General features: G+C 42.5%; 1 protein-coding gene across 1 annotated transcript in view; it reads right to left on the reverse strand.

Moving 5' to 3' along the window:
* Positions 1–20,152, reverse strand: part of HENMT1 (HEN methyltransferase 1) — a 196,429-nt gene that overhangs the window by 138,482 nt on the left and 37,795 nt on the right. The window contains exon 2 of the mRNA XM_073592928.1: positions 16,472–16,586. Coding sequence (XP_073449029.1) covers positions 16,472–16,558 — 87 coding nt within the window. The 5' untranslated portion in view covers positions 16,559–16,586. The remainder of the gene's footprint in view (positions 1–16,471; positions 16,587–20,152) is intronic.

Consider the following 20,152-nt stretch of genomic DNA (forward strand, 5'->3'; position numbering starts at 1 on the left):
GTATTTTTTTGCGCACACATGCTTGTCCTTGATTAGAAAGTGTAATGTGGGGGGAGGGGGAAGAACCCCCCCCCGAAAAAAAATCCCTGCTCCAAAGCTGAATTTCAGGGCTCTAAAATTATTTTGTGGACTGGGTAAGCCATGAAATATGTCAACTAAATGTTCATTCTCTCTAAGCACCAAATTAAGAAAAAAATACCAAAAAACAATAGTTTAAACAAAATTTGGTGTGGGGTCCCCCCAAAATCGATACAGGCCCTTTGGGTCTGGAATGGATTTTAAGGGGAGCTTAATGCCAATTTTTTTTAAAAAGAATTGGCGTGGGGTCCTCCCCAAAATCCATACCAGGCTCTTCGGGTCTGGCATAGATTTTAAGGTGAACTCCACGACACAATTTAAAAAATAAATTGACGTGGGGTCCCCCCAAAATCCATACCAGACCCTTATCCGAGCATCCAGCCTGGAGATCAGGATAAGGGGGGTGAGTGAGTGCCCCTCCCTCCTAAACCATACCAGGCCACATGCCGTCAACATGGGGAGGGGTGCTTTGGGGTATCTTCCCAACAACCATGGTCAGTGGTTGTCGGGGTCTGCGGGTGGGGGGGCTTATCAGAATCTGGAAGCCCCCGGATTCCACCCCCCCCATGTGAAAGTGGTATGATGTACCCGATACCCAATCCATTCACCCCAAAAAGCAGTGAAATGTAGAAAAAAAAAAAAAACAGCTGGTTTTTCACAAGGCTTTTTCCCCGAGCCGTCTCTCCCAGTGCCATCCCTCCCACCACCATCTTCTCCTGCCACTGTCTCTCCCGATGCCAGCTTCTCCTGCTGCTGTCTCTCCCCCTGCCACCGTCTTCTCCCGCTGCTGTGTTCTTCCTCGCCGCCGGTTACTCGGTAAAAAAAGAGAAAAAAAAAAGGGGGCGGGCTCGCAGGGTGACGTAATCGGATGGCCACACCCCATGGCTAGATAAGAAATGCCAGACAGTGGGCGACAACACAAGGAGGAAGACGGCAACAGAAGAAGAGCAGCTTTTTTTTTTATTATTTAGAGGGTAAGCGGTGGCGATGAAGAACACAGCAGTGGGAGGAGGCGGCGACAGAGGCGGCGGCAGGAGAAGACTACTCGAGAAGACAGCTCAGAGGTATTTTACAATTAAGGACTTGTCAAAAACTGGCTTCTTTTTACATTTCACTGCCTTTTGGGGTGAATGGGTAGGGGTACAAGAGGCCCTTGTCCCCATCAACATGGGAAAAAGGTGCTTTGGGGTGCGGGATGCAGAGCACTCGCTCGTCCCCTCCCTTTTCTGATCTCCAGGCTGCATGCTCGGATAAGGGTCTGTCAATTTTTTAATAAAATTTTGGCGTGAGGTGTCCCCTCCGAATCCATACTAGACCTGAAGGGCCTGGTGTGGACCTGGGGGGGACCCCATGCCGTTATTTTCAAGTTTTTTTTTCTGCCTTTATTTATTTTTTTACATTTAGCTGTCAGCAGGGAATCCATCATCGGTTCTTAAGGATGCAGCAGCCGGCTTCCAGGCCCCTTGCTTAGCAACTAGCTATATACTGTGAAAATAAAAACCGCAAAACTTACATCTTAATCAGCAGCATATGCTGACAATAGGCGAATGCCTAATAGCCAATGCCACATGAGCATGGTTGGTACCATAATATTAATGCCTCAAATGCAAAACATTATTGTATAGAATTAAAAGACTCAAACATTAGTACATGTATTTCCTATGCACAATTGTGGTCAGTTCAGTAGCGTAGTGGTGTGCCCTGCTACCTTCAAGCCATGGGTTCGAATCCCACTGATGGTATCACCTGCTTAACACTTGCATTGTACTCAGCTGCATATTCCAAAAATCACACACTAGTTAACATGCAGGGTGTTAGTTTACTTTTTTATGTTCTTTTGGGTTTAATTCGCTTGTGCACTGGAAAAATCAACACAGTTACCTTAGGTGAGTGGTAAGTTGGCTGGGATTTGAACTCATAACTTGAGTGCTTTGTAGACATCAGTGCACACCACCAAGCCACTGTGCTAAGTACACTGAGGTCTGCACAGTAGTGTAGTGTAGTGTAGTGTAGTGTAGTGTAGTGTAGTGTAGTGTAGTGTAGTGTAGTGTAGTGTAGTGTAGTGTAGTGTAGTGTAGTGTAGTGTAGTGTAGTGTGTAGTGTTCACAACAGCCGGCATCCGGCTTTAAAAAAAAAAAAAAAAAAAAAACAGACCAAAAACAGCAGTCGGGTCTGGACTGGATTTTGAGGGGAACCCTATGCCAAAATTATTTTTTAAAAATGGCGTGGCCCCCCCCCCAAAATCCAGACCAGACCCTTATCCGAGCATGCAGCCCGGCGAGGGGACGAGCGAGCGCCCCCCTCCCCTCCTGAACCATACCAGGGTGCATGCCCTCAACATGGGGGGAGGGGTGCTTGGTGAGGACAAGAGCCTCTTCCCGGTGCTCGTCGGGGGGCTTATTGGAATCTGGAAGCCCCCCTTTAACAAGGTTGCCTCCAGATCCTGGCCCCCCTCATGTGAATAAGTATGGGGTACATTGTACCCCTACCCCCCACCCATTCAACAAAAAAAAGTTGTGTAGTGTGACAAAAAAAAAACAATAGCCAGTTTTTGGCAAGTTCTAAAATTGTCTTTTTCTTCTTTCCTCGCTTCTTCCGCCGGTCTTCTTCTTCCTCCGGCTTCTTTTTCCCCCCACTTCTTCCTCCGGTCTTCTCCTTCCCCTGCTTCTTCCTCAGGTCTTCTTCGTCTTCTTACTCCACCACCAACTCGCTGAAGATACAAAAATATGACTCTCCTCCAACGCTGCGGCCCACCGATCTGTCCGCTTCCATTGCGCACATTTCATATATAACTATGGGGTGTGGCCACCGGATGGCGTCATCCGGAGCCCCCCCCCGTTCTGACATCACAGACCCATCATGCCCCGGTGGTGATGTCACAAGGGGCGGGGTCTCTGAATGTCATCCGCCCCATTGCAGCATTAGAGGAGGTTTCCCTTTTTTTTTTTTTTTTAATTTTCTGCGGGTTGGCAGCGGAGGAAGAAGAAGACCGGAGGACGAAACGGGGGAAGAAGAAGCTGGAAGGAGGAGGAGAAGACAAGAGGAGGAAGTGGGGGAAGGAGACGACCGGAGGAAGAAGGGGGGGGGGACACATTTTTTTTTATAAAGGACTTGTCAAAATCCGTCTCTGGTGGTTTTTACTTTTTGACACTTTTTTGGTGAGGGAATCAGGTGAGGGAATCAGGAAGTGAAGCGTTGCGGCTTCACTTCCCGGTTCCCTACTGCGCATGCGCGAGTCGCGCTGCGCATCGTGAGTGGTCCCCGCTATCTCCTGGGAGCTGTGTGTTTCCCAGGAGACAGCGCGGTGGGGACAGGAAGAGGCAAACACTCCCATGGGAGTCTATGCCGGAAGTGGGTGCAAATACCTGTCTTAGACAGGTATCTGCACCCCCCTCCCCCCTGAAAGGTGCCAAATGTGACACCGGAGGGGGGGAGGGTTCCGAAAAGCGGAAGTTCCATTTTTGTGTGGAACTCCGCTTTAATTTTGCAGTTTTTTTTAATCTATATTGCTGGGGGCCGGCGATACATTACAGCCGCGCGCAAGTTTAAATTACATTTTTTCCTTCAGAAATGTAATTATTTCTTCAGCATGTTCTACACATCGCACATATGCACCACTTTACAGGCAGACTAAGGGGACCCCCCCCAGACATGATATTTAAAGGAATATTTCATTTTTATTGTTTCACTTTAAGCATAATTAAAATTACTGCTCCTTTAAAAACTATTGTTTTAAAAACTTTTTTTTGAATTGATACATGTCCCCTAGGACAGTAACCGAGTCCCCATACACTTTTTATGGCCAATCATTTGCATATAAGCCTTCAATGAGGACTTTTAATTTTGCAGGTTCGAGCCCTATTGACTTCAACAATTCCTGCATATGCCGATGTGACAGGTATGTTTGCCAGCAATAGCGTGCTTTCCAGTTGCATGTCCGCCCAGTTGAAGTCTTAATTGACTTTAATTGGGCGTTATTACATCTAGGGTGCCCAGTACCTCCAGGGAATCTTAGTAAGTCAACCCCAATGAGCCTTTTTTGGTTTGGTAATACACAAAAATGTTCAGTGTCTAACCAGTTCCCATCTAGAACTGGTTAATTTTTTGTAAAATCCACATATCTTAAAACGTACAGTAGAGGGCAAAAGCTTGATATTTAAAGACTTTGGGTTATAGGCTGGTACCTGTACCTGTATCATCAACATAAATACATTGAAATTAGGCTCTTGATTTCAAACTCTATATTTCATTAATAAACAAATTAAATAGCATTGGCCACAAGACAGAACCCCAGGGGCACACCACTCAAAACTGTAGACCATTTAGAGAATCGGTCATTCTCAATGAGTATTACTAATCTCTGGACCCATTTATGCAACCAGTTTCCTGTCCATGTACAGTATCTCACAAAAATGAGTACACCCCTCACATTTTTGTAAATATTTTATTATATCTTTTCATGTGACAACACTGAAGAAAAGACACTTTGCTACAATGTAAAGTAGTGAGTGTACAACAGTGTAAAGTTTCTGTCCCCTCAAAACAACTCAACACACAGCCATTAATGTCTAAACCGCTGGCAACAAAAGTGAGTACACCTCTAAGTAAGAATGTCAAAACTGGGCCCAAAGTGTCAATATTCTGTGGTCACCATTATTTTCCAGCACTGCGGGGCATGGAGTTCACCAGAGCTTCACAGGTTGTCACTGGAGTCCTCTTCCACTCCTCCATGAGGACATCACGGAGTTGGTGGATGTTAGAGACCTTGCACTCCTCCACCTTCCATTTGAGGATGCCCCACAGATGCTCAATAGGATTTAGGTCTGGAGACATGCTTGGCCAGTCCATCACCTTTACCCTCAGCTTCTTTAGCAAGCAGTGCTCATCTTGGAAGTGTGTTTGGGGTCATTATGTTGAAATACTGCCCTGCAGCCCAGTCTCCAAAGGGAGGGGGATCATGCTTTGCTTCAGTATGTCACAGTACATGTTGGCATTCATGGTTCCCTCAATGAACTGTAGCTCCCCAGTGCCGGCAGCACTCATGCAGATCACCCAGACCAGGACACCCCCACCACCATGCTTGACACTAGGCAAAACTTGTACTCCTCACCTGGTTGCCACCACACACGCTTGACACCATCTGAACCAAATAAGATTATCTTGGTCTCATTAGACCACAGGACATGGTTCCAGTAATCCATGTCCTTTGTCTGCTTGTCTTCAGCAAACTGTTTGCGGGTTTCTTGTGCATCATCTTTAGAAGAGGCTTCCTTCTGGGACGACAGCCATGGAGACCAATTTGATGCAGTGTGTGGCGTATGGTCTGAGCACTGACATGCTGACCCCCCCACTCCTTCAACCTCTGCAGCAATGCTGGCAGCACTCATACGTCTATTTCCCAAAGACAACTTCTGGAAATGACGCTGAACATGTGCACTTCTTTGGTCAACCATGGCGAGGCCTGTCCTGAGTGGAACCTGTCCTGTTAAACTGCTGTATGGTCTTGGCCACCGTGCCGCAGCTCAGTTTCAGGGTCTTGGCAATCTTCTTATAGCCTAGGCCATCTTTATGTAGAGCAAGAATTCTTTTTTTTAGATCCTCAGAGTTCTTTGCCATGAACTGCCATATTGAACTTCCAGTGACTAGTATGAGAGATTGAGAGCGAGAACACTAAATTTAACACACCTGCTCCTCATTCACACCTAAGACCTTGTAACGCCAACGAGTCACATGACACTGGGGAGGAAAAATGGCTAATTGGGCCCAATTTGGACATTTTCACTTAGGGGTGTACTCTTTTGTTGCCAGTGGTTTAGACAATAATGACTGTGTTGAGTTATTTTGAGGTGACAGCTAAATTTACACTGTTTTACAAGCTGTGCACTCACTACTTTACATTGTAGCAAAGTGTTATTTCTTCAGTGTTGTCACATGAAAAGATCTAATAAAATATTTACAAAAATGTGAGTAGTTTACTCATTACTTTTTTTAGACACTGTACATACAATTTAATTAACTTTAACAGACTATATTTTATAGATTAACCATTTATGAGGTATAGTATCAAATGCAAAATCTAGATAAACTACTTCCACCATCCAATTTCTCACTCACTTCCTCTTAGAAAGATAACAGGCTGGTCTGATAAGAACGGTCTTTCATAAATCCTTGCTGGTTGTCACTTATGATACCATTATCACAAACACATTTTTGTATAGTGTCCCTTGCCATTCTCTGAAATACCTTACATACTATTAAAGTTAGGCTGACTGGTCTGTAGTTTCCTGGTATAGATTTTGATTCTTTTTTGCAAATTGGTACTGCATTTGCTCTACCTTAATTGTTTGGTACCATTCTAGTCAGTAAGGCTCTGTTTCCACTAGTGCGACTTTTCATGCGACTTGGGACTGAAAAGTCGCATGACAAATTGTATTCCATGATTTCCAATGAGTACCGTTCATATCTGTGCGACTTCAAGTCGCAGCGACTTCAAAGTAGTCCCTGCACTACTTTGGTCCCACTTTGATGCGACTTGAGGTCCATAGATACAGGCATTGCTTCAAATCGCGGTAAAAAGTCGCGGTAAAATCGCGGTAAAATCGCGGTAAAAAATCGCGGCAAAATCGCGCGACTTTGGGGACGCACTAGTGGAAACATAGCCTTAGGGGTCTTTAAAAATTAGAAATAGCAGCTTGGCTATAACTGCAGTTTTCCTAAGGACTCACTGGTGTAATCCAACTGGACCTGGTAATTTATTTACTTATGCTTCTGTAGTCTCTTTTGAACCTAGTTTTCTGCCAGCCACAGAGGTACCTTCAGTGAAATCAACATCCAAAGATCTGTTCTCCAAACTTCTCTTCATCTTCCCTTTGAGGAGTACTTGGGCCTCGTTCTAGACAGAGCCAAAACAAAAGTCTTTCTTCCAGAAAATAAACTGGTCTCTCTCAGGTCTCGTGCTTGGGTCTTGATATCAAAGAAACAATCTCCTGCGGGATTCTCTGAGAGTCATGGGCCTCATGGTGGCCTCCTTCAAGGCTATTCCTTTCACCCAATTCCACTCAAGACCTCTCTAACACAGCATCCTGTTGGTAAGGATCAAACAAGCTCCCTCTCTTGACCTACCTATGCTCCTTTCTCTCTCTAGGTTAATGGATTTCCAACCCAGCCTTGATATGGGAAGGTCGTTTCTACCATACCACTGGAAGGTGATAATAGATGCCAGTCTCTCAGGCTGGGGAGAAGTGCTTCAGTCTTTTGCAGTTCAGGGAACATGGTCACCCGAAGAAGCCAAGCTCCCCATCAATATCTTCAAGTTCACAATGACATGTACACAATAACTGGACCCCCCTTCTTCAGGGACACTCGATAAGAGTTCAATTAGACAACACCACAGCAGTGGGCTACACCAGGAGTCATGCAGCCTTGAAGGAAGCAAGCCTGATCATTTTGTGGAAGCAGAAACATCGTCCAGCGATCTCTCCTGTCCTAATCCTAGAAGTGGACAACTGGAAAGCAGATTACCTCAGTCAACACTGCCTGGACCAAAAAGAATAGATCCTTCATTACATCTTCAACCTGATATGTAAGAGATGGGGGACTCTGGACTCACCTGGCCTCCAGGTTCAACAACAAGCTACCTCTTTTTGTGGCCAGGACCGAAGTTTCTCTAAGCACTGGCATCAAATGCCCTGGTAATTCCCTGGACTCCTTTCAGGCTAATCGATGCCTTTCCCCCAGTACAAATTCTGCATTGACTGCCCTGCAAAATAGAGCAAAAAAAAAAAAAATTGCACAAAAAACTATCCCAGAAGAAACTGGTACACAGACATACTCAGACTTCTGTGAGACAACCCCTGGGATCTTCCAAGCAGGCCAGACCTGCTGTCTCATGGTCCCCAGTTACATCTTGCTACTTTGTCACTGACACGGCATGTTGAACAAAGCATATTCCTCTATATTGAAGCATATTCCTCTATATTGTGTACTTGCCTCAATCCAAAGCATCAAGTGTCATTTCTCTCTGCTGTCTCTTCCCTCTGCTATCTGCACGAGTCACTCCTAATAGATTAAGCTAACACAACAAAATCCTGTGTGATGGCCTCACCCACCTACAGCACACTGCGGGTGACTGACAGCCTCAGCTCTGTATGTTTCTCTATGAGCCTGCTTAGAGGGGGGGGTGTCTCTTCCCTCCACTCAGCTCTCAGAATACAGAGAGCTCTGTGCTCAATGGGTGGCACCAGTGCTAAACAAAAAAAAAAAAAAGTCAGAAAATTTTGAAAAAAAAAAAAAAAAAAAAAAAGTTTGTCTTTGTTTCTGTTATAAAATGTTGTAAATAAGTTTTCTCCTTCACCGACGGGCGCTGATGAGGCTGCACTGTCGGGGCACTGATAAGGCGGCACCGATGAGGTGGAACCATACAGCACTGATAGGCATTGCTGATAGGCACTGATTGGCATCTGTCTGGGCACGGTCATCCCTGGTGGTACAGGGTGGCATACCTGGTTGCTATCCATTGTGGGCATCTGTGGGGGGGCTGCGCTGATAATCAATCAGCGCAGACCCCCCCGTCGGGAGAGCCGCCAATCGACTCTCCTCTACTCGCGTCTGTCAGATGCGAGTGAGGAAAAGCCGATACACGGCTTTTCCTGTTTACACTGTGATCAACCTTGATTAGACACAGCTGATCATGATCACATGGTAAAGAGCCTCCGTCAGAGGCACTTTACAGAGAACGGTGACACACCGCACCACCGATTGCCACACTGCGCGTCGGCTGTTATCCTGAAAGACGTCATATGAAAGACATACAGTCAGGATAACAGAACCACTGTGGTTAAACCCATCAGGGAACTACCTTTGGAGTTCTCTCCTGCAAATTAGTCTTCTTCGTGGCCATCACATCTGTCAGACGTGTCTGAATTAGTGACTCTCTTGTAAAGAGCGATTCCTCATTCTTCACAAGGACAAAGTAGTCTTGCGCCCAAGACCCTCCTTTCTTCCTAACGTGGTATCAACCTTCCACCTCAATTAAGACAAAGTCCTTCCTTCTTTGTGCCCTGCTCCAAAGGAGTTTGCTTTTCATGGTTTGGATTTGGTCAGAGTCATCAGTTTTGAGTCTACCTCAAAGCTATAGCTTCTAACTGGAAAATGGACTTTCTATTTGCTCTACCCTAAGGACCTCCTGCTTCAAAAGCCACAAAATCTAGGTAAATAAGACAACCCATCTCAGGAGTTTACACCCGAATGATTAAAGCACCTCCTGCACTTATACATACTCACTCCAGACTAGTAGGAGTTTCCTGGGCATTAAGACATCAAGTCTCAGTTGCCCAGCACCTAGTCTTTTGTTCATACCTTTTCAAAGTTCTACCAGATGGACGTCCAATGTTCTGTGGATGCAGCTCTTGGCTGAAAGGTCCTTGCAGCAGTACTCTGAGTTGTGTCTGCTGACCCCTGCTATTGTTTGGCCTGTTGGTACAATTTTGTTTGCCTTGTTGTTTGCCACCCTTCTTATTCATTGCATGGGGGCATCACAAGGTCTTTGAATATCAAGCCTGTGTTCTGTACTTTATGATAAAGATAAAAGGAATTTTGACATACTCCACTCTAAGATTCCATATCTTAGAGTACAGTACAGGACGCAGGGCACCATACTGTACCTGTGTTAATTCTGCCATGCTTGCAACTAGATACAACGTGAAATTAGGGTTTGGGGGAAGGGGGAGCCCAGGGGGGAGTGTCCTCAAATGCTTTGCCAGTGTCAAGTCACCTAAAAAGGTACTAGTATATAACCCAGGGTTTATGAATGACAAGCCTGTGTCCTGTACTGTACTCCAAGATATGGAATTTGAAGGCAAGTCAAAAATCCCTTTTTTGGCTATAAGATTACTTAAAGTATAAGTATAGGCAAAACTATTTTTTTCATTTTGGATAGAGTAAGGTAAGGTTATAACCCCTGTCAGATTTTTTTCGCCACCTGTGTTCCATTGAGATTTCCCTTCACTTCCTGTCCCATAGCCAAACAGGTGAGGGGAAATCCCTGCAAAATAAGGGAATTTCTTGGGGACCCCCAGAACTAGTGTACACATTAGAAGATTTCCCCTGTTACTTTTCTGTCGACAACCCAAAATTTGGGATCATCTTTTACTTTCACTTTCAATGATTATGGTAAATAGGAAAAATACAGAGGGTGAATTCCCCTAATGGGAGCACAGACAACAATAAAAGGTATATCTGTGGTATATAAGGTATTCTAATTCCTCTCCACTCTATCCAAAACAAAAAAAGCTTTGCCTTTAGTTATACTTTAAAACAGAACATTATATATTTTCTGAATGCAGAGGCAATGTAGAATAAAAAGATGATGATAGCAATTTTTTTTTTTATGTTGCATATTTGTGCAATTGCTTATCAAATCTATATTTTCAGGAAAGAAAAACACTAAAACGAATTTTTGTGCACACAAACACAATTTAATTGCCCATGTTTTGTACAAAATAATAATAATGAGGTAGTGTTGAGTAAATAGATGCCAAATATGTCAAGCCACAAAATTGCGTGCACCCACAAAATTGGGAAAAATTACTGTACCCAAAATCATCACTAGGTGGAGCTTCAAAAGCCTTTACAGCTCACCAGTTTAGAATAGAACTATGAATGAGGGACCTAGAATTATTGCTCTAGCTCTGTTCGCAGTGTCAGGGAATGCCTGAATGATAAATATAGTCAGCTAAATTGATTAAATCATAGTGCCTCCAATACAAGAATAATTTAATAAAAATAATTGAACTGACTTAATTATTTTGAGTTATTTTGGCAAACAGAAATCTTTAAACAACATGACAAAATTGGGTGTATAGACTTCAGATTATCAAAAATAAAATTAATATTTATTTACAATAAATGACCTACAAACACCATAAATAATAGTCAGATTGGGATATGCATAGACACTAAGATATTTGCATAAAAGTTCTAAAATTGTCTGCAACAGCAGGGTATATAGAGTGAACTAAATTCAATAATCTCCCCTCTTGGACAACATAACCAATGATAACTACCTAGCAGACAATAATCTGCATTATACGGAATTCAACTTTTATACTCCTGCAGAAAAAGCTTTGAAATACGTAAAAGTGGGCACCAATATGGCCCAAAGAAAAGAAAAATAACAACAAAATAATGTTAAAAAAATTACATAACTCTAGTGGTTATATTATCGTGAGAAGAATGTTACCTTTTAAAATGGCTATTGTAATTGGCCTAATGATTTAGGCAAGCAAAAATCACCAAGAAAATAATATATTATAATTACCCTCCAAGTATAGCAGTTAGGCTTTTAGGTGTCCGATGACCAGACCCGAAGATGACTGCGATTAACCCTTTGGCGCCCGCGCCTCCTGACCCTTTAAGGGGTTTCAGATGGCAGGAGAAGCTCCTGATCCCAAGTAGCGATTAGTACGCAAATATGCAGCCTCTCAGCGTTAAGGCCCACTCACCGAGAGACTGCATATTTGCGTACTGTCGGTGCCAAGAGGTTAACGGGTGGAGTTTGTCTTCTCCAAAATGGTGTCTAGCTATGCTGGAGCTGTGTGTCCGATGTCATGGTGTGATTCTCAGATGATGTGACAACGTTATCCCTGTCTACCTGACTTGCTATCTTATTGAGTGGCAGACAATACACTCATAACATTTCGATAAACCTGGCCCAGAAGGTGTAAACTTCGCTATGATTGGTGGGGCAGTATAATCATCAACCCTGTGTTTACTTACGTACTAGGTCACTTGACCACCAGATGGCACCATAGGACAAGAAATGTCTATCCTGAGGTTATATGGAACTTTTCTGGTGATTAACCCCTATATAATTAATCTTTTCCTACACAGCTACATTTATGTATTTTTTTTTATTTAAATGTGTAGAATGCCTTGGCGAGTCTGGTGATTTTCTAATTGGTGGCAGCAGCCTTTACACTGAAATAAATGGTGTAAAAAGGAGGTGTAATTTCAGACATGGTATTAAAAATTCGTAAAAATTATTTACACGCTTTTAAAGCTTATTATTTTTTGTAAATGGTAACATTATAAAAACAGACACACATTATATATAACAATATTGATTGCTTAATTATAAACAAATGATGATATTATGACCAACCCTATTTTTTATACAATATGATAATTGGGTCCCGATCATGTCTTTTCATAGATCATGATATACAGTATCTCACAAAAGTGAGTACACCCCTCACATTTTTGCAAATATTTTATTATATCTTTTCATGTGACAACACTATAGAAATGACACTTTGCTACAGTGGAAAGAAGTGAGTGAACAGCTTGTATAACAGTGTAAATCTGCCATCCCCTCAAAATAACGCAACACACAGCCAATCATGTCTAAACCGCTGGCAACAAAAGTTGAGTACACCCCTAAGTGAAAATGTCCAAATAGGACCCATATTTTGAGTGGTCACCGTTATTTTCCAGCATTGCCTTAATCCTCTTGGGCATGGAGTTCACCAGAGCGTCACAGGTTGGCCACTTGAGTTCTCTTCCACTCCGCCATGACGACCTCACAGAGCTGGTGGATGTTAGAGACCTTGCGCTCCTTCACCTTCCGTTTGAGGATGCCCCACAGATGCTCAATAGGGTTTAGGTCTGGAGAAATGCTTGGCCAGTCCATCACCTTTACCCTCAGCTTCTTTAGCAAAGCAGTGGTCGTCTTGGGAGGTGTTTGGGGTCGTTATGTTGGAATACTGCCCTGCGGCCCAGGCTCTGAAGGGAGGGGTCATGCTCTGCTTCAGTATGTCACAGTACATGTTGTCATTCATGGTTCCCTCAATTAACTGTAGCTCCCCATTGATGGCAGCACTCATGCAGCCCCAGACCATGACACTCCCACCAGCATACTTGACTGTAGGCAAGCCACACCTGTCTGTAGGCAAGCCACACTTGTCTTTGTACTCCTCACTTGGTTGCCGCCACACACGCTTGACACCATCTGAACTAAATAAGTTTATCTTAGTCTCATCAGACCACAGGACATGGTTACAGTAATCCATGTCCTTAGTCTGCTCGTCTTCAGCAAACTGTTTGTGGGCTTTCTTGTGCATCACCTTTAGAAGAGGCTTCCTTCTGGGGACAACAGCCATGCAGACCAATTTGATGTAGTGTGCTGCGTATGGTCTGAGCACTGACAGGCTGACCCCCCCACCCCTTCAACCTCTGAAGCAATGCTGGCAGCACTCTAACGTCTATTTCCCAAAGACAACCTCTGGAAATGACGCTGCGCACGTGCGCTCAACTTCTTTGGTCGACCATGGTGAGGCCTTTTCTGAGTGAAACCTGTCCTGTTAAACTGCTGTATGCTCTTGGGCACCGTGCTGCAGCTCAGTTTAGGGGTCTTGGCAATCTTCTTATAGCCTAGGTCTTCTTTATGTAGAGCAACAATTCTTTTTTTTCAGATCCTAAGACAATCTTACCAAATACTGTCCATCAACTCACTCTGCTTTGCCAATTTTCCTACCAACTGTGAGTTCTTTGCCATGAGGTGTCATGTTGAACTTCCAGTGACCAGTATCAGTGAGTGAGAGCAATAACACCAAATTTCCCTATTCACACCTGGGGAGGGAAAATGGCTAATTGGGCCCAATTTGGACATTTTCACGTAGGGGTGTACCCACTTTTGTTGCCAGCGTTTTAGACAATAATGGTGTGTTTAATTATTTTGAGGGGGCAGCAAATTTATACTGTTATACAAGCTGTACACTCACTACTTTACATTGTAGCAAAGTGTAATTTCTTCAGTGTTGTCACATGAAAAGTTATAATAAAATAATTACAAAAATGTGAGGGGTGTACTCACTTTTGTGAGATACTGTATATGGACAGTGATTTTCCTTTTAGACCTTTTTACCCAAAACTAAATGAGCTTTAACAGTGTCAATTGTCATCTTATCAACTGATGAAATGTACATCTTTCTTACTATAAAAGGTTTCAATCATATATACATACTAATATTCATGACCGAGTCTTGTGTGTATCGATATACATTGTAAAGTGTCAACATATTTTTAAAGTTAGCATTCATAATAAAATCCATGGCGTTTGAATTAACTTGTCCTCATAATATTGGAGTATAGAGAAACTTTTCCCACTGTCCTTCATTTCAGAAAAAAAAATTCAGAGATACTGCCAAAGATGCTGAAGCTACTGAACTGTACAAAGATGATCGCGATTCCGCTGTTACCACAGCAATTTAGTGACTAGTATCATTTTCTCTCCAAGTTGTTGATTTTTTTAAGTGTTCCTTTAAATTTTTTTAGGCAGTGTAGTATTCATTGTTAGCCTTTTGGCTTTCCAGTTTTTTGCTGCTGGCCGCTACCACCTTGTGTGTGGAACCAGCAGCTTCAGAGCCACCACTCTTGTAATGTGCATGTACATTGTGTGGTTTCTATATATGCGCACTCTCAGCGACTTTGTGAGTGCAGGCGTGCTCCCAACAGCAAGGGCAGTGCTATGATTGAAGATAGCAAGCACATACTTGCCCTCCTGTTGTGATAATCTAGCTAATATTAGGTAAGGGTTGCAGAAAAGGGCTGACATCAGCAAGAAGGGCACTGCAGGCTCATTCTGACACACATTTCAGTGGAGACAAGGCAAGAAATAACTAAAGAATAACTTGTGAGTACTAAAAGTGTACTGTTTAAAGTTTATGTAAACCCCAACTACTTTATTTCATATGGTATTATCAGCTACATTGTTCTCAGCTATCTCTGTTCTCAGCTATGTCCCTCAGTGGTATGTCATGGAAAATAGATTGGTGGAGTCCTGTAGTCCTATTCGGTTGCTGTTGTCCTGACACAGAGATTGTTGTTATTAGAGGACTGAAAGTGTGTTACTAGCAAAAACACCAAGTAAAAATAAAGAAAACCCTTTATAAAAAAAAGTAATGCAGCCACCACATCTAAGGACTGATAAGCTGCAATATACTAATTTATTTATTTTATTTATCAAAATAAGCATTCTCCAGTAAACTATTTGGTAGAATTCTTACCAAACACTTGCAGTTTACCATGTTGCTGGCTCCCGCTGTCTCATTGCCACTTCCCTAAACTTCTGGTCTTCACAGCAAAGTGTTAATAGTGGACCGTGCAGTCTCCAGTCAGTCCATTAGCTTGGAGAAGAGAAGGAAGGAGAAGCAGAAGAGTGCCTTGCCATCCTAGACTATAGACATACAATCCAATTACAACACCAAACAAATGTCCTAGAGACCAAGGTAATTTGATGATAAAATTGATTCATAGCAGAATAGAGCCAACATGGGTCAAACACACTCCCCCCTTCATCAGAGTTTAAAAATTCTGACTGTGCTTAAATGGACCCAGGTTAACAGATACCAAGTAAAACTGTTTGTGAATGCATTTACTAACACTAGCATAATCTGCCCTCCTGAAACTTTCCAAGCAGTAAATCCAAGTGCATTTTTATTTGGTATCTGTTCACCTGGATCCATTTAAGCACATCCAGAATTCTTATACCCTCATAAAGGGGGATTGTATTTGGCTCCTGAGACACATTGGCTCTAGTCTGCTATGACTCAGTTTTATTATTGAATTACCTTGGACATTTTTGGCGCTCTCATTGGATTGTGTATGCGTGGATTATCAACTCTGGGTTATTTTCCTTTTTTCCTGAGGGTGGTCCCTGTTTTCTGGAGTGCTGATAAACCAGACAGACTGCCCAATGAAAAATTCACTGACTTAGAAAAATCCAAATCCAGTGCCTTGGTCGTTCTTATGTTTATCCTAGACCTAGTCTATGGGGCCATGTGTTTCTATTGATGCACACAGTGTAGGAAGACACAGTTCAAGGCCCCGAATACAAGGTGGGCTCTATAGGACAATTTTTCATAACTCCAGTCCTCAAGGCACCCCAACAGGTCATGTTTTCAGGCTTACCATTATTTTGCACAGGTGAATTGATCAGTTTTACTGCCTTAGTAATTACCACAGCTGTTTTATCTGACGGAAATCCTGAAAACATGACCTGTTGGGGCACCTTGAGGACTGGAGTTGAGAAACACTACTATAGGACACTGCAACTGAAAGGAGCATTACTGAAACAGGAAACTTGGGGCATTGACAATGGCAGCAGCTTAAAATGGAACACATGCAGGGATTAAAAAGGTGAAGGCTAGCAGTTGCATAATTAGTAAGTGATTCAGTCAGCTACTGGAATTCCTTAAAAACTGAGATTTTTATATCACTTTAAAGATCTATAAAGCTGTGGATATGTGTGCTAAGGACATTGTCTCTTTAAAGAAATGCAATGCTGCTTCAGCAGACATTAATGGATGTAGAACGCAAGAAAAATATACAAACTTACCTTCTTGAGTTTGTAATTATTCACAAAAGAGATTACAAATTCATATCTTTGTTGGCTCAAAGGAGGACTAAATCTCACCGGCTCCATTTGTCTTGAGGCAGCCTTTCACTGTTTACTGAAAAATATTATATAACTTTTTAATAAATATCCAATATGAGTTAAAGTGGTTGTAAAGTCAAAGAAAGATTACTGCTAGCCCCTCTGTTCTACTAAGCTATACTACACTATGTACATGTTAGTATAAAATTATGCCTCTTAATACCTGCTTTCCAATCTTTTTTAGTCTGTCACGTGACCTCCTGCCACTCTCCTCCTCTGATCTAAGGGCTACAGCGGGAGGGGTTGAGATCCCCCTGTGACATCAGCTGGGAGGTCATGTGACCGCAGCGTTGTCCGCTCAGCCCCTCCCGCTGTAGCCCTTAGATTGGGGGAGGAGAACGGCCGAAGGTCACGTGACCAACCAGACGAGAGCAGAAAGCAGGTATTTAGGAGGCATCATTTTATACAAACATGTACACAGTGTAATATAGCTTGGTACAGCCTTTTTAAAAAAGGGTACCCAGGCATCCTGGGGTGTCTTAAGGTTTCTTCAGGGGTGAATTGGCAAAATGCCTAAAAATGTATCAGGTGGATCAAGCCTGCCTTTTAGTTACACAAAGCCACAGTTTTTCACAATGCACCACTATGACTTTCTAGACACTGACATCCTAACAACCAATGACAAAATGAGTTAATTAGGAGGATGCCTGTTGCCTCCAGAGCATTCTTGCCTGACCCTCCTGTGCCCCTCTCCCTCAGCACTGGGGTGACATTAGTTGACTGATGGAGAGAAATTGAGGGAGAAGAGAAACATTGGAATACTAGTCAGTACCAGTGTGCAAAAGTGTATTTGCTTTGGAAGAATAAATCACCTCTCATGTTGGGTGTCCTCCATGTGGATGTTGCTGCATTATGTAAAGCTATTAGAATAGTTTTGATATTTTAGAATGGGGTGCCTCGAGGCAGTCCGTCATTTTAAAGGATACATTGAAAAAGGTTGAGAAACACTGGCTTAGTAGAACAGAGGGACTGGCAGTAAACTTTCTTTGACTTTACTGCCAGCTACTAATAGCAGCAGGATGAAAGGGGAGGGGAATAGATTGCTCACAGCCCAACACACAGGAGCTGACAGGCAGGAAGGGGCGAGAGATGAGAGCAGCGGGGTGATGGAGGCATGTAAGCTTACCACGGTATCATGGATTAGCAGCCATGATTACCGTGATCAGCACACTAAGGGGGACACAGGAATAGGCAGGATCAACCAGGTTTTTTACAGCATAGAAAGGGACAGATTAGAGAGCACAAGCGCTGTGCTGCTAAACGTGCTATAATATATATAAAATGTATTTATTTATTTTTAGGGTTACAACCTCTTTAAGTGAAACAAGAAGAGTGGAGGAGAAATATAGCTGAGCTTAAAGCAGTATTAATCTCAAAAGCAAACATGTATCCCAAAAGGAACAAATGTTTGCTGTAACTGCTTATAATATGTGCACTGGAGTTTGACTTCAATTTGTCAGTGGTTCTAAATCTGCTAATATATTTAACCACTTGACCACTGGGCACTTAAACCCCCTTAATAACCAGACCAATTTTCAGCTTTTGGCACTCTCACATTTTGAATGACAATTACTCAGTCATGCAACACTGTACCCATATGAAATTTTTGTCCTTTTTTTCACACAAATAGAGCTTTCTTTTGGTGGTATTTAATCACCGCTGGGTTTTTTATTTTTTGCGCTATAAAAGAAAAAAGACCGAAAATTCTGTAAAAAATGCATTTTTCTTCGTTTCGGTTATAAAATTTTGCAAATTAGTAATTTTTCTTCATATATTTTGTCCAAAATTTATACCGCTACATATCTTTGGTAAAAATAACCCAAATCGGTGGATATTATTTGGTCTTTGTGAAAGTTATAGAGTCCAAAAGCTACGGTGCCAATATCTGAAAATTGATCACACCTGAAGTACTGACGGCCTAATTTCTTGAGACCCTAACATGCCAGAAAAGTACAAATACCCCCCAAATGACCCCCTTTTGGAAAGAAGACATTCCAAGGTATTTAGAAAGACGCATGATGAGTTTTTTGAAGTTGTCATTTTTTCCCAAAATTCTTTGCAAAATCAAGTTTGGTTTTTTTTCCACAAAATTGTCATATTAGCAGGTTATTTTTAACACACAGCATATGCATACCACAAATTACACCCCAAAACACATTCTGCTATTACTCCCGAGTATGGCGATACCACATGTGTGAGACTTTTACACAGCATGGCCACATACAGAGGCCCAACATGCACGGAGCACCTTCAGGCGTTCTGGAGTGCCCAGGCCAATTCTGACATTTCTCTCCTACATGTAAAAATCATCATTTATTTGCTAGAAAATTACATAGAACCCCAAAACATTATATATATATGTTTTTTTAGCAAAGACCCTAGAGAATACAATGGCGGTCGCTGCAACTTTTTATCTCGCACGGTATTTGTGCAGCAATTTTTTGAACGCTTTTTTTTGGAAAAAAAAACAGTTTTGTGCTTAAAAAAAAAAAAAAAAACAAAACAGTAAAGTTAGCCCAATGTTTTTGCATAATGTGAAAGATGAAGTTATGCCGAGTAAATAGATACCCAACATGTCACCCTTCAAAATTGCACACGCTCGTGGAATGGCGCCAAACTTCGCTACTTAAAAATCCCCATAGGCGACGCTTTCAAATTGTTTACTGGTTACATGTCTTGAGTTACAGAGGAGGTATAGGGCCAAAATTATTGCTCTCGCTCTACCGATCGCAGCGATACCTCACATGTGTGGTTTGAACACCATTTTTATATGTGGGCGGGACTTACGTATGCGTTCGCTTCTCCATGCGAGTACACGGGGACAAAAAAAAAAAAATTATTTTTTTATTGTTCAATTTTCTTTATTTATATTTGTTTGACGCTTTTGTCCAAAAAATACATTTTTTGATCACTTTTATTCCTATTACAAGGAATGTAAGCATCCTTGTAATAGGAATGTGGCATGACAGGTCCTCTTTACAATGAGATATGGGGTCAATAAGACCCCACATCTCACCTCTAGGCTGGGAAGCCTGAAATAAAAAAAAACAAACAAAAAAAAACAATCCTGGCTTCGATTGTAGCGGTGAGTCGGTAGAAGCACCTGAGGGCGGCGGGGGGGGTTGAGTCCCCTCTCGCCTCCCGTAAGAACGATCAAGCAGTGGAACAGCCGCTATGATCATTCTTATGGTGTAGGGAATCGCCGGCTGAAAAAGCTGATATCTGAATCATGTCTGTAGCTGCGGGCATCATTCAGATATCCCCGCACAAAGTCAAAGACGTCGTATGACGGCCGGCGGGCGGGAAGTGGTTAAAACGCATTTTTTTTTTTTTTTTTTTGTTAACACAAAGTTGTCCATTTATACAAATATTAAACACATAGCATGTACATACCAAAAATGACACCTCAAAATAGATTCCTCTACTTCTCCTGAGTACGGCGATACCACATGTGTGAGACTTCCACAGCCTGGCCACATACAGAGGCAGAGTACAGCAGAGCATGGCTGAGCATGGCTGGGTATGGCAAAATATGGCTGGGTATGGCAGAGTACTGCACAGGGAATTGCAGAGTAGTGCACA

Source organism: Aquarana catesbeiana, linkage group LG07 (assembly GCF_042186555.1).
Source record: "Aquarana catesbeiana isolate 2022-GZ linkage group LG07, ASM4218655v1, whole genome shotgun sequence".
NCBI lineage: Eukaryota > Metazoa > Chordata > Amphibia > Anura > Ranidae > Aquarana > Aquarana catesbeiana.